Source organism: Cavia porcellus, unplaced genomic scaffold (assembly GCF_034190915.1).
Source record: "Cavia porcellus strain 051 isolate PalLab524CR breed Dunkin Hartley unplaced genomic scaffold, mCavPor4.1 scaffold_22, whole genome shotgun sequence".
Classification (NCBI taxonomy): domain Eukaryota; kingdom Metazoa; phylum Chordata; class Mammalia; order Rodentia; family Caviidae; genus Cavia; species Cavia porcellus.
Genome location: NW_026947505.1, coordinates 30,552,260 through 30,566,302, shown reverse-complemented (window position 1 = coordinate 30,566,302; position 14,043 = coordinate 30,552,260). Strand labels below are relative to the sequence as shown.

The 14,043-nt window shown below is 39.5% G+C and overlaps 1 protein-coding gene across 3 annotated transcripts in view; it reads right to left on the bottom strand.

The window, feature by feature from the left end:
- Positions 1-14,043, bottom strand: part of Pde7b (phosphodiesterase 7B) — a 294,246-nt gene that overhangs the window by 7,263 nt on the left and 272,940 nt on the right. For all 3 annotated transcript variants that reach the window (XM_013151103.3, XM_003468502.5, XM_005003139.4), the window contains 4 exons: positions 10,052-10,143; positions 4,654-4,798; positions 2,581-2,677; positions 515-595 (listed from right to left, as the gene is read on the bottom strand). In XM_013151103.3, coding sequence (XP_013006557.1) covers positions 515-595; positions 2,581-2,677; positions 4,654-4,798; positions 10,052-10,143 — 415 coding nt within the window. The remainder of the gene's footprint in view (positions 1-514; positions 596-2,580; positions 2,678-4,653; positions 4,799-10,051; positions 10,144-14,043) is intronic.

Below are 14,043 nucleotides of genomic sequence, written 5' to 3'. Positions count from 1 at the left end.
TTAGCAGTTTACCGACCCTTGAAAAGAGAGTGTGATTTTAAGAAAATGAGCTTGAGAATGTGAATTGAAATGGGGGACAGAAAGATGGGACCCAAAACAGGGCTGCAGCATCTTAGGCCTGTGGACCGCGCTTAGGGGAACGAGTGTCTGTGATGGGGGTAGGGACCTGCTCTGGAAGGGTCCTGAGGCCCAATTTGGCTGACTCCTGGCCTTTAAAACCGTGGTGAATAGCTGATTGTTGTTACTTTTTTTCTATTTGATTTGATTTTTAATTGAATTCTAAACTGCATAGTTAATATAACAGCATTTTGTCAGTTTAAGGTTTGTAACACTTTTCTTCTGTTTTTCATACTTTATCGGTTGAGAATTATCTAGTAGAACAGCAATGAAGAACATGTGTATTTATTTGGACTCAGCTGATCTGACCTCTAGCGCTGAACTTGGGTCTTTTTATTTTTGACTCTTGACAGAGGTGCCGACTATTAATGTCAAACTCACATGGCATTCAACTCACCAATTTGTATACTGGGGATTGAATCTTTCTGTTGATTACAAAGAGGACTGATTTCCAATTCAAATTTTTGCTCAAGGTCACCTAAGAGGAAAAAAACAAGAGACACATTGGTAATCCAGAATTTATAAAACAGGTGGCCCTGTTGAAAGAAGTTATTCCGGGCTCAGTGTTCCCTGGCTTGTTATCATTAGAAACTGGTGAGCAGTGGCCTCCTCTGCCTTGAAATTCTAAATATCAGGGTGTCAATGACCATTTATAATCAGCCCATTGTGAAGAGGTGTGACCTGGGATTAGAGAGAGAGAGAGAGAAAGAGAGAGAGATAGTGTCAGTTCTAGTCTGGTCTTCTTAAAACTTCTGGAGACCATAAGGCATTAGATAAAAAGGACTGGATCTGTCCTCTCTGTCTCTTCTGTCAGGAGAATGCCAGAGCAAAATGTGTGAAAGCTCACCTTTACTGATCAGCGTTACAAATATTCCAGGTTTTTTCATTTTTTAATGCTATACAAGCAAATGTTTTGGGACCAGTTTTACAAAGAGGTAGTATAGGGTACCTTCCTTGGTTGGTGCTACTTACTTGCTCAGTTAACAACTTGGATGTGCTAACTCCACGGGGCTTACTCTCTGACCAAGTGACACGGTCCCAGCCCCAAGCTGCTCAGTCTAAGGAAGGTGCTGCCCGAGCAAATAAAAGGGCTAAACCACAAATGAAGGCCAACGGTGGCACGTGATTGAGTCAAAACCAAATGGAACAGAACAGAACCTTTTCTGTCCCATTGTTCAGTCTCCGAGGATGGAGATCCTAGTTTCCGTTTCACTGCGATTTCAACAGTTTATATATCACCTGAGTAAGGAAAGCATTTATCTTATTTAATCTAAAACCTCTTTGCACCAATTTCATCGTATTTCCTTTTGTTTTGCCTTCAGTGGAGATCTTATATCATGGGCCAGTAGAACTGAGCTTTTGATTTCTAAGCACACACACTCAATTCAAGTGAAATTACAGATTTGTAGGAGCTGCATAAGGACTTTTATTCTGAGAGAAAGTCTGGTGAGCGAAGCCTTCTGGCCCCACATGAACTCGATTCTTCTTTGTCTTCTGTCTTTGGGGTCATCACGATGTCATTGACACATCTTTCAATGGAAGCTTCTCCAAAGAACTCTCTGTTGCTATTTGACCTCCCCACAGAGCTGGTATATGGGACACTTCAAGCTTTATTTGTCCTCAGCCTCTCAAACCTGATCCTGTCACTAGTGTGAGGCCACTGTTGGTGCCGGAACAAACATCCTGAACACTGAAACCAAGCCTGCAGAAACAAGGCTGTGTTCAGAGGCTGACATCCCACCCAGCGTCAAGATCCTGCTTGCTACCTCATTGCCTTATTTCTGATGAAGGGTAACCTTTCAGAAAAGAGACCCTAACTCAGGGCCGTTCATCTTATCCCCTGCCCCATTCATATTTTTCACAGCAAAACTTTTCTACTTCAGTGTTGAAACCTATGCTTGAAGGGATGAGCTCAATCTTCTGGCAGTTCTGTTCTATTTCATTATGAACTTTAAGAAAGTGAGGGGAAGGTGGACAAAAAGATCTGACCCCTCTGTGAGAGTAAAAGACATTGACCCAAAATGGTACTTAGGCTTTAGGCTGTGCTCAGCTCATTAAAATGAAGGTCAGGGTAAACATGAATCTACTCTTCACCTTTTTAGATAGAGACACACAGATTAGATAGATATACCACGTATTTACCTTATCTCGTTCTATAATCTTATCTGATCACCATCATCATCTATGGATATCTGTGTATCTATATATCTTACACCTTCACTTTTTTTGTGTGTGTCTCATTCCTATTTGTTTCCATAGTGAGTCAACATTATTCATTAAAAAAATTTTTTTTTTAAACAGAAGAGTTGAATGGTTTGCGAGAGAGTTAATGAGAAAGCTTAGGGTAACACAAGTGGATGGGAGAACAAATGTCGCGATAGATCAGCCATTTCCTGTTTCAGAAGGATAAATGCCTGAAAGGAGGAAGGGCCGTGGACTCTCCGCCGCTGCATCACTACTGACCTTGCCTGTAGAATTCTTCACAGACCCTTTCACTCCACTGCTTGCTCATCTCCCAGATTCTACAAGGATTGCAAATGTCAGCACACTTCAAGGCGATCTGAGAAATGACAAGGCAGGGAGAGATTGTCAGAGGAAGACCCTTTTTGTTGTCACAGATACTCCCTAAGCCAAAGGTGCCTTCCAGCCTGCCGGCCTGCTGCTTAGTCCCAGACCTGTATCTACAGAGGGCCTCCCTGACCGGCCCCTGCAGGAAACAGCCCTTATTCACAACTACACATTTATAACTCCTGCTTTATGGAGTCCAGAAGGAGGGAAGAGTGACCGTGGAAGGACACAGAACTCCCTGGAGGAGGCTTGGGGTGGACAGGCCACGGGAAGCCGTGGCCCTGCTCCTTCTATTGCTCTCTTATAGGCAGTGAGGCTGCAGGACCCCTGGCCAGGCTCAAGTGAGATTATGTGGAACTCATTGTCCTGTTGACCCAGTCCATTTAGCATGTAAATGATGTGTGTTTGCACTGCTATACCCATGCCTGCATGAGTAAGTGAACTCTGGTTGCCAGCCTGGATGCTGAGTTACATCAAACCTAGGAGTGCTATGTTTGCACAGCTAACCAGGCCCTCCTGGCTTGCTCATGCTGGTCTGCATCAGGAATGTCAGCTTCTGTCAGTGATGATGACCCTGGGGAGGTCACCTTGAATTTCCAGTCAGGTAGACTATCTCTTGTGACTTACCTGCTGAGAGCCTTGCCCATCACTAGTGTCCATTGTTTTGACTCACTCCCTTGGTATCTGGGGGAGTCTTGGGTCACAGTAAGTTGCAAATTTGGTTGTTTATTTACCTCCTGGTTGGTGGTGCTATTGGTACCTGCTGGAGTAGGTAAGTGGTAGGCGTCCCCTCCAGGTTTTGCCTTTTAGGGATTCATTAGAATTAGTAAGTCTTCCTTTGGAAATGTGAGTGTTCAGGACAAATCTTTTTCAGATTTGGTTCAGGTCAAATCTTATCCATCACTTGCTTTGAGTCTTTTAAATCAAGCATCTGCTTCATCTCTGAGCACTCAGGTACCGGAAGACTTGCTTGGGAAGAAGGCAGGAGGGAGGCACAGTGCTCCATCTGGGAGTAGGGTACTTCCTGCCTAGGATCGAACACTTTGGATAGCTACCGAGTGCAGCATGAGCTACAGAGTGTAGCACCTGAACAAAAATTTAGAGACTTTAGTTTTTAGCTCCTGGTTAAAGTCGATCTGTCAAGATGAGTTCATGGTCCCTGTATTCATTTTATGTCAAAAGGGTAGAAGGAAGGTAAAAGAATATGAAAGATCTAGAAGACGGTTCTGGTTTGCCTAGCAGGTCATACTGCTACTTCCCAGGTTAACTTCATTTTCTTGTCACAAATGGTTTCTTGTCATGGAGCAAAGCTGAGAAGGTTATGCTTGATCCAATTGACTTCAATTGAGTTAAACTTAAAATGTTTATTTATTGGTGTCTAAAAATGGTATGTCTCAGATGAAAAGAACATGTTAGACACTAAAGCAAAACCCATTAAACAGAATTTAGGTAAAGGAAAGCCTCCTGCTTTTCAACTTTTGATGTACTGTAATTAAGAATATACCTAATGTTAAAAACAGCCATTTAAAACTGCACAGGTATCATACAGGTCAGTTTTATATTAAGCCACAGACTCACAAAATGTGGCAAACACTTGGCTGAGGGTATAGCTCAGTGGTAGAATGCTTGCCAAGCATTCATAGATTTTTATCCCTAGCACTGCAGAAACAAACACAAAAGCAATAGAAACAACCCTTATTGCATGCATAAAACCTTCTAGCAGGGCCACTTTGTGGTGAAGTAGTTACAGAACAAGGAAAAGTGAGATACTATCAACTTATTGATGCAAAACTTAGATTTTGCTTGGAAACCACTTAACAATTCATGTGTCTCAAAGCTTTTACTAAAGTAGGTCACTACCCTAACTTACCCATGGGAGATACTCCTTCTCAAATGTGCTACAATGATTGATCATGCCCTGAGTGTTCTGGCTGAGCAAGGCTAATGGCTTTTGTTGCTGTTGTTTACCTGAAGCATAAAGTGTCTGTCCTGGGCTTCCTCCAGTCTTAAGTCCTTGTTGTGGAGGTGAGCTTTCAATCGGGTCAGAAATTCATTCTGCCTGTTGATGTCTGTCGCCAAGATCAGGGAGCCCAGCTGCTGTTCAATATCCTGTCTGCATCCATAGAACGAAAAGAGAAAAACACACACAAAGCAAATCCCTTTGAGGAGGATGATCGATTTCCTCATCCTCTGGTGTCTTGTGGACTCACTGCTGCCTTTCAGTCTCTTTGTTATAGGGTCCCAGGTCTCCCCAGTTCAAGAAAGCGAGTCTCCTGTCCTTGGACAGGAGGCCTTAATGAACACCTGTGGAGTCTATGCATCTCCATGGTTCCCAGAAGGGACAACGGAGAGTCAATAGAAATACAGTTTAAGGGGGACACGCAGCACCTGCAGAATCACAGGAGTTTGGGCTGTGCTCCTCAAAAAGCTCACTGTAGCTCAAACATTAGGATTTTCATGGCCAGAGAAAAGGGCCTAACTGCAAAATTAAGAAGACTAATAGTGACTGGCATTATGAGATGGAAAATTCTAGCAACAGCACAAAATAGAGCAGAAAGACATAATCAAATGTAAAGAGGGGCTGGAGATTTTGCTCAGTGGCAAAAGTGCCTGCTTGGCAAGCGCTAGGTTGTGAGTTCAATCCTGGGAGGGAGGGCAAAAAAAAGGAAAGAAAAAAGAGGTGATTAAGACACCATTAAAAACTAGTGGGCAAGTGATATATTAGTTGACAAATGATATAGAGGAAATGGGATATTTTATAAAAATTACAGGATATTAGAAATTTATTTCAGATGCAGAAGTAATTAGTGGAAGGAAAGGTTCACAACTGGTTTTATTTTTAAAACCTTTTTTGGTGTTTTTTTGAGATGAGGTCTTACTCTGTAGGGCAGGCCAGCCCTGAACTCACTGTATAGCGAGGCTGGCCTGGATCTTGCAGCAGTGCTCCTGCCTCAGCCTCCTGAGTGCTAGGATTACAGGTGTGCACCACCATGCCTGGCTCATAACTTTTTTCCAAATTCACCTCTAGAAATGAAATATGGAAGCAGAGTGCGTGACACAGGTGTACACAGTTGGGTGAATAAATATAGGGTGGTCATCATGTAATCACCACTCAGGTCAGTGACGTTGTCTTTTAGTTCTCCAGAAGATCCCCTTCTCATCGTGGCCTCCTCAACCCAGATCTGAAGTAACCACCATCTTACTCTTGGTGGAAGCAGTCTTTTGCTCCTTATAATAATTTTACCACTTGTTAATGCATGTTTAAGTGATATGGTTTAATTTTTTCCCTTTTAAACTTCAAATTATATGGCACTCTATATATGCACCCATGTCTTATTTCTTTAGTTTAAAATAATATATTTGAAATCCATCCATGTTGATATGGAGGCTGCAGTGTTCATTACATTGTATCCCAGGGTAGGAAGATAACAATGTGTTATTGGTGACCATTTGAGTTGTTCACAGTATTTGACTTCTATTAAAAGTGACACATTAAACCTTGTATTCATCCTTGTATCCATCCACCTATACATGTGCAGAACTTCTCTAGGAAGGAAGTCCCAGGTGCGCTCACCTTTGATGTGTTGCCAATTATTTTCAGCATGACTGTCTAAATTTTCCCTCCCAGCAGTAATAGATGAGATTCTCGTTGCTCTACGTCTTACTCTTTGCATTTTTCCCAATTTGATGAGTATATCATGCAACTCTTTGTAGTTTTAATTTGAATTCCCCTGATTTTGCTACTGAGGCTGGACACATTTTCATGGGTTTATTGACAATTTTTATTTTGATTTTTCTATTCTAGCTTTTATTATCCATTTGGCCAGTTTTCCTATCGAATTTAAAGGTCCTTTCATATATTAAATACTAACCCTTTTTCAATTATGTATTGAAATATCTCCTCTCACTCTGTGCCTTATCTTTCTGTTTTCTTTATGATAATTATTGGTGAAGTTTAAAATTTCTTTGTCTTTTTGAGACAGAGTCTTGCTATGCAGTTCAGGCTGGGCTTGAGCTCACTTTGTAGCCCTGGCTTGTCTCAAACTTGCAACAATCCTCCTGCCTCAGCTTCCCAAGTGCCATGATTACATGTGTGTGCCACCATGCTTGGCTAAAGTTTTCACTTTATAATGCAGCTTAATCTATAAATCTTTTTACTTATTTTTAGGTTTTATCTCCTATTTAAGAAGTCATTCAATATTCTAATAAAAATTTCTCCTACTTATATACTAATAGCTTGTAGTTCCACTATTCACGTTTTAAAATAAGCAACATATATATCTTTAATCTATTCCTGAACATTAATCATATGAAACAGGCAATTCACAAAAAATGCCAAATGCCCCCAAAATAGGAACTGTTGTTATTTTTAACATAACAAAAAACACCTACATGATACTATTTCTCCCACCTTTATTGGTGAAGGTTAAAAGTAACAGCTAAATAATTTGCTCAATTAACAATGTTTCTAGAGTAGTTTAGGAATTAATGTCAGTATTTGATGGTAGAAATAATTTGAAATAATAGTTCATCTACAAGTTTATATGAACATGTTAGGTTGTAATTGGTAAAGTAACAAGTTACATGGATATGTATTCTATTGTTTAAACTAATGAAACATTTTAAGGATAAAAAAATCATAAATATTCATAAATAGATTAAACCCTGGTACATTAATACTATGCAATTATTAGATATGATGATGTGCAGCTATACTTGTTGATATGGAAAATGTCATGTTTTATTGTTATATTAAAAAGCAGAATACAAATCATGTAAAGTGTGATTTCCATGGTCACAAGAAGGAATTTGTAAAGATATAATGTGGTTATGTTTGACTTTCATTTTCTTCATTATGTTAACATTCTATGGCTTCTTTAAAAATGTGAATATTTATTATATTTATGATTAGAAAATGAAAATATTTTAGATATGTGCTGTAAATCAAAATAAAAGACAAACTAAACTTCAATATTGCAGCATATATGGTTACTGTAGTCAATATATAAAGAGTTTTTACAAATGAATAAATCTGATAAATAGAAAAGACCAAATATAAAAATTTTCTCTTTAAATAAACAGCAAAAGTCAATAAATACACAAAAAATTTCAGTGTCAGATTAACTAAAAGATGCTTGCTAATTGAGTGAAAATCTCTTTTATCTCTCAAACATATAAACACATATATGTGTATCTATTCACTTGTGTGTGTCAAGTGTGGAAATACAAAAATATAATAAAGATAAAGCTTGATGTGGGTGATGGTGCGTTGGTAGATTATCTTATAACTCACAAATGAAAATAGTGGTAGATACAACTTTTTGGAAAAAGAATTTGATAATATGAAAGAAGAACATTAAAATTTCAAACTTTCTGGCCAATAATTTCTATTCACAGGTATTCTGAGAAATGTATAAGCATTTGAGATAAAAACATTCTTAAGAATGCTCATTAATAATGAGTATTATTAAGATAATGTCAAAACATTGTAAACAATCTAAGCTCCAAATAGTAGGCAACAAGTACATTACTTTGGACACTTTATTTTTTTGTATTGGGACTCAAACTCAAGACCTTGCACTTGCAAAGCAAGTGCTTTTGCCACTGAGCTTATATCCTTGGCCCTGGACATCTTTTTGATGGATAACCAATTAATAATTTTAATTTGACAGGCTTAGTGATATGAGGAAAAGCCCCAAGAGTAAGTGAAAAATATCAGGACATAAACTCAAAACTAAATCCTTTATTTTATGGTGGTATTGAAGTAGACTAAGAGGGACCCATGATGACCTAACATTCACTAGTCCCAGACGCCAGGCTTGCCAGTAATTTCACTTTTCTTCGTTATATCAGGATAAACCAAACAAAACTGCCAATATTCTACTGTTTATTGACTCTAAAAAGAGCAACTTCATGTAGCTCAAACTACTTTTCTCAATTTTCCATAGTTCTACAGTTTACTTATCTTGCTTTAAAAATGAGAAAAATGGCTTTAAAGCATTTGCATGAAGCCACGAGTAATAATGATGATTATGATGGTAACTGTATCATGAAGGCCTTTCGCATATGCTGCTGCAGAACAATTATTCTCTTGCAAAAGTAACATGGTGTCTCACAATGATACCTCTATATGTGACATTTTTACATGAAATCCATAAGGATGAGAGGGAGTATCTAGGAAGTTAATGCTAACTGGGCCTCAAGCAAGATGGATGCAGGTATTATCTTGGATTGTTAGGACATGACTTGGTCCTTTTCTCTCTTTTTTCTTTCATTTTATTCTTTCCTGTTCCTCTCCACTTACCTTTCTCCCCCTCTCCTTCTTGATTTCTTGTTTAGTTTTTAGTTCATTTTGAATTCAGATTTTTGAGTGTTGCAATTTATCTTTCTGTTTAAAAGGCATACATTTTTATACCATGCGTGTGGGCTGGTTTTATTTAGTTCAAGGGGACAAAATGTTATCAAGATCAAAGTTCTTCCTGCAAATTCCGCATTCCTCTGGGTACCAGGAAACAACATGAGATAGTATCAGAGGTCCAGAGCCTGCTACCTGTCTTATGGGGAAATACCGCTTGCTCTTGGCCCTGGAGCCACGTGCTTGTCATTAAGAAGGGTGCAGCCATCTATTTTTGCTGCTCAGTTAGTTCCCCTGGATTCTGTCATCAAACGATAGTGGTGTCCTTGGAAGACATCGTAGCAGCTAACTTGGGACAAGTAGGAAAATGAGGCGACGGCCTTGGATTTAGTGAGATTCAGCCTGCATACGGAGCCTAACAAACAATAGACCAGGAAACTAGTATTTCCTCTTCTGTTTAAAATGCAAGAGCTATTAGACAAATTAATAGTGAAAAAATTGTTGGGGGCCAATTCATTTTCTTATTGAAAGACATTTTAAAAAAGAACTTTTGATTACTATTTTTGCTAAGACTGGCAATTACAAAACACACTCAAGCTGGTCCTAAATCTGGCTTGGAAATTCCTGCGTTTCTTCTTTACAAATATTTATTCTTTGGATTTAAACAGGAGGACAATTTTGCTAACATAAAGGACAGGAATTTGGCAAAGCAGAGTGTTGATGCTGGAGTGTGAAAGCTGAGAGCTGTTTATTATCCCTTCTCCTGACTTCGGGTCATGGAGCATCCAGGGCCCTTATAAAGCGAGCAGGGAGAATCTGGCTTCTAGGTTGCGTTCACTGACACCGCATCTCTTCTGATAGACAACCAAGGGCAGGCGGGAAGCACAGCACTGACTCCCCGCCCTTCACACAGGGGGCTCACAGCTGGCACACCCCCGGAGAGGCGCTTATCTTTCCTGGTGCACATCTTTACTGTGTGCACATCAGTCTGTTTCATCTCGCAGCACTTACGTCATTTCCTTTGGCAAGTGAGCCAGAAGCCTTGATTCTCGAAGCATGCCAATTGTAGATCGCCAGTGGTGATTCTCCAGCACAGACATATTCTAGAGAGAAGAAAACAAAAGCCATAAATGAGGAAGAAGCCAGATATTGATCTTTTGCTGTGAACACAGCTCCACAGAGGCCAATATTTTCCCCCCTGCTGGTTTGTATCTGATGACACAGAGGCAGACCAGAAAAGAAACACAAAGTAGAACGTCACAAAGCCTTTCCCTAAGCTATCATGATGGTAGCAGAGGCACCGGTCTAACAGAACTCCCGCTTTGGGTTGAATGAAGGTCTGTGAATGGCATCATTCGATTCTGCCTCTGTCTCTAATCTCAGTAGCTTGGTCAGGCAACCCTAACCATGGGGGAGAAAGTGAAGCAGTTGAAATAGGTAGCAATGGAGACCACAGTCCAATAATCATAACATAATCCAAGATTATCTTACCAAACTGAGCAGAGGCCAGCCTCATAGCTTGTGGTCTATCCACCGCAGGCACCGCTGTTACTCAGTATTGATATTTAGTTACCCCTAAATCGTGGGGGCAACAGGCGAACACTCAGCCTCCTGAGTCCCGGTCAGTGCTGTTTTGACTCACTGGCCTTGTAGTGATTAATTCTTATGTACACGAAAGTTTGAGAACCACTGTCATGGAAGCAACTCTTTCAATAACCTTCACGACCAGAATATTAATGTTTAGCCCACTAGGTCTCTGAGCTAAAATCTACAATTGCTTCTTTGTTCCATTATCTTGATATTTTTTTGTCTTGTAGGACCCTCTACTATTTTTACTCTCTCCTTTAACTTATTGTTACTTTAAACTGGTTTGTCATGTGAACACTTAACTAACCATGTAAATAACATCTTATAATCCATTATGCTTTGTTCTAATTAGCAACCATTATATCCTTATCACTGACTTCTGAAGAATAGAAGCTTAACCCCAGGCAGTCCTTTTTGCTTTATTTTCTTAGTTGTTTATTCATTATTCATCTCATTTCAGGAGAGGACATAAATTTACAGCAACAACAACAACAAAGAAAATAGCATTGATTAAAAGTGAGGGAAGCTGTACAATTCTATTCATATGAGAGACCTAAGAGTAGTCATAATCTTAGAGACAAGAAGTAGAATGGTGGTTGCCAGAGGCTAAGGGGAGAAAGGAATGGGGAGTTATTATTTAAACAGTACAGAGTTTCTGTTTTGCAAGATGAAAATGTTTTATAGATGTATGGTGGAGATGGTTGCACAACATTATGACTGTGCTTACTACCACTAAATTACTTCAAAATAGTTAAGGGGATAAATTTAAGGTCACATCTATTTTATTGCAATTCAAAAAAAAAAAACAAAAGGAAATAAGTAAAGAAAATAATACGCGCAGTACACAGAACCAGGAGTGAGACTGTAAAGCACGCTCTCATCGTCCCTCTCCATGCCCCCCATGTCATCCTCAGATTTTCAGCTAATGGAAAAATGAACGACACAATCCAGGTCCATTAGGAAAACACAAGCTTAAGAAAACTGGAACTATTCCTGGTTCTAAAGTCAGACAAGGATTTCTCCCCCAGACTTTGTTACAATGAATTTCATGGGCTGAACCTTCGGCCCACCCTTGTCCATGCTGTTATATTGCTGTTTATTTCTCTCCTTGCCAAGGAGTCATTATTCTTTATTCCCTGCTTGACCACATTTGAACAAGTGATGAGATTTTATGACTTTTATCCACTGGTCTATTATTTTCTTTTGGGCATGAGCCACACATGACAAAAGAGAATGTTAGACGTAACATGTTAGACTAATTTGTTTTGATTGTAAAGATTTATGGGTGTGGAGAGTGATAGGTTAGGGTGATGTAACAGATGTTCAATCCTGTAGTGACATTTAATTCAGTCGCTTGTACATTCACTCCCAAGAGTAATTTAAGTAGATGAGGACATGCATGCCTTCACGCTAGTTTTTTAAGGGACCAGAAAACTGAGACGACCTAATGCTAAGTGACACAGTGTTGCTGTTGAGTGGAACAAAAGTGTGTACAGGATGACCTTAAGCATTGTTATTGATGCCAGCCTGATTTAACATCTTCATTAATAGTTTTCCTAAAGACAGACTGCGAGGATATTTGAGAGATTTGCTGGTGAAACCACATTTGATGAGCGTCAGGAATATGGAAGGAAATTGAGCAGGCTTGGAAGCTGACACAGAAGAAAAGACACTACAGGATATGGTTGCAAATACACCATTTTGTGGACAGCTTCATACAGAAAGAATCTTTTAGTTAGAACTGTGTTCGAAGCAGGGCCACTTCAGCGGCTTCCAGAGGGAAAGAAAAGAGCAGTTCAGGGAAGAAAGTATCATGCTGGGAGTTGAATTTAGGGCCTTGTGTCTGTTGGACACACATTCACTACTGAGCTACACTCCAGCCCTAGAACTTACATTTTAATTCCACCTCCCCCAAAGAATTTTATTATCTTTATATGTGAAAATCTTGGTTACCTTCTCATATTCCTGTGCAACAAAAATCTTTAAACTTGAAATTTTAATTTAAAAGATCTTCCTAACGTTAGGCCTTGAGTATTATTTTTCAAGCTTGAGTTTATCATGAAATTGTTATCAGTAACTAGTTTATAAAAACCCATTTGTGCTGAAAATTCGGGAAACCTCTGATGCTTGAGAGTAAACATCTATTGGTGATACATTAATTTTTGCATTGGAGGAGGGAGTTATGGTACCTCAGGTATAGGAGACCTCTTTTGACATTTCCAGTGATTCCTTTAGTGATTTTATACCCAGGGTAATGTGCAGTGTGACTCATAAGGTAAGAACTCTGCCTCTCTTCTATAAAGTGGAACAGGGTGGTTGCAAAAATCTGAGTGAAAAAGTAGAACTGGTTTGGCTGCTCTGCAAGCCATTCCAGGCAGGTCAGTTTAAGGACCTGAAAATGGAATCTGTTAACACTATTCATGCCTGTGTGCCTCTTGGAAAGTCTTCAGTGTCCCCAAGGTATGCATATTCTGTTTGAAAACTGCGGCCATCCATGACTGCTTTGGAGAGCTGTGAGCATACCTTACTCATCTTTGTCCTACAGGATGTGGCACAGTGCCACCTAACTAAGTAAATATTTGTCAAGTGGATCCTGAGTAATTAACCTACCAAGCCTCAAATACCAGTAACTGTGAAAGTTCAAAGAATCTTTAAAAGAACGAGTCTGATTTGAATTTTTGGTTAAGATCTGGTAGAAGCTAGACTTGGGGGCTTGTGACATCCTTAGACACATGCCACAGAAACTTTAAAATTCTTATGGGCAATTGGCTCTTCCCATTACTTATTCACAGACAATTGGGATCAGGAAAAAGACTCCAAAAATAGCTTAGGTAGCATTTGTCAATTACAAGATGCAAATGAAAGATCATCAGAATCGTTTCTACTTGTTCTGTATGCCTTTTAGTGCTGTCCTAGAACATAACAATCAGCAGGAGAAGCCACTGAGCACTGGACCCGTGCTGCATACTGAGGGTACAACACAAATGAGTGAGTGCTCAGAGCCTTACTGGCCCCCTGGAAGATGGGTTTCTAATCAAGCGACGGCAATTTGGATTGATGAATACTGGATAAGGGAAGCAATAAAAGATTGTGAAATCAGGGGCTGTGGATTTAGCTCAGCGGCATAAGCGCCTGCCTTGCAAGCAAGCAGTCATGAGTTCGATCCCCGGTACCAATAAAAAGGAAAAAGACAAAAAAAAAAAAAAAAAAAAGGTTGTGAAATCATGTAGGAGAGGCATGGAAGCTGAATTTCAGGGAAAACGAAGGCTTTTAGGACAAAGACATGGCCAAGTTGAGCAACAAAGGGATGAGTGAATTAGAAAGAACTCAAAATAGGCAATATGTTCAATTTACATTTGATTTGAACAAAATATACAACGCAATAGTACATTTGATTAAAATCAGCAGAAGATCAT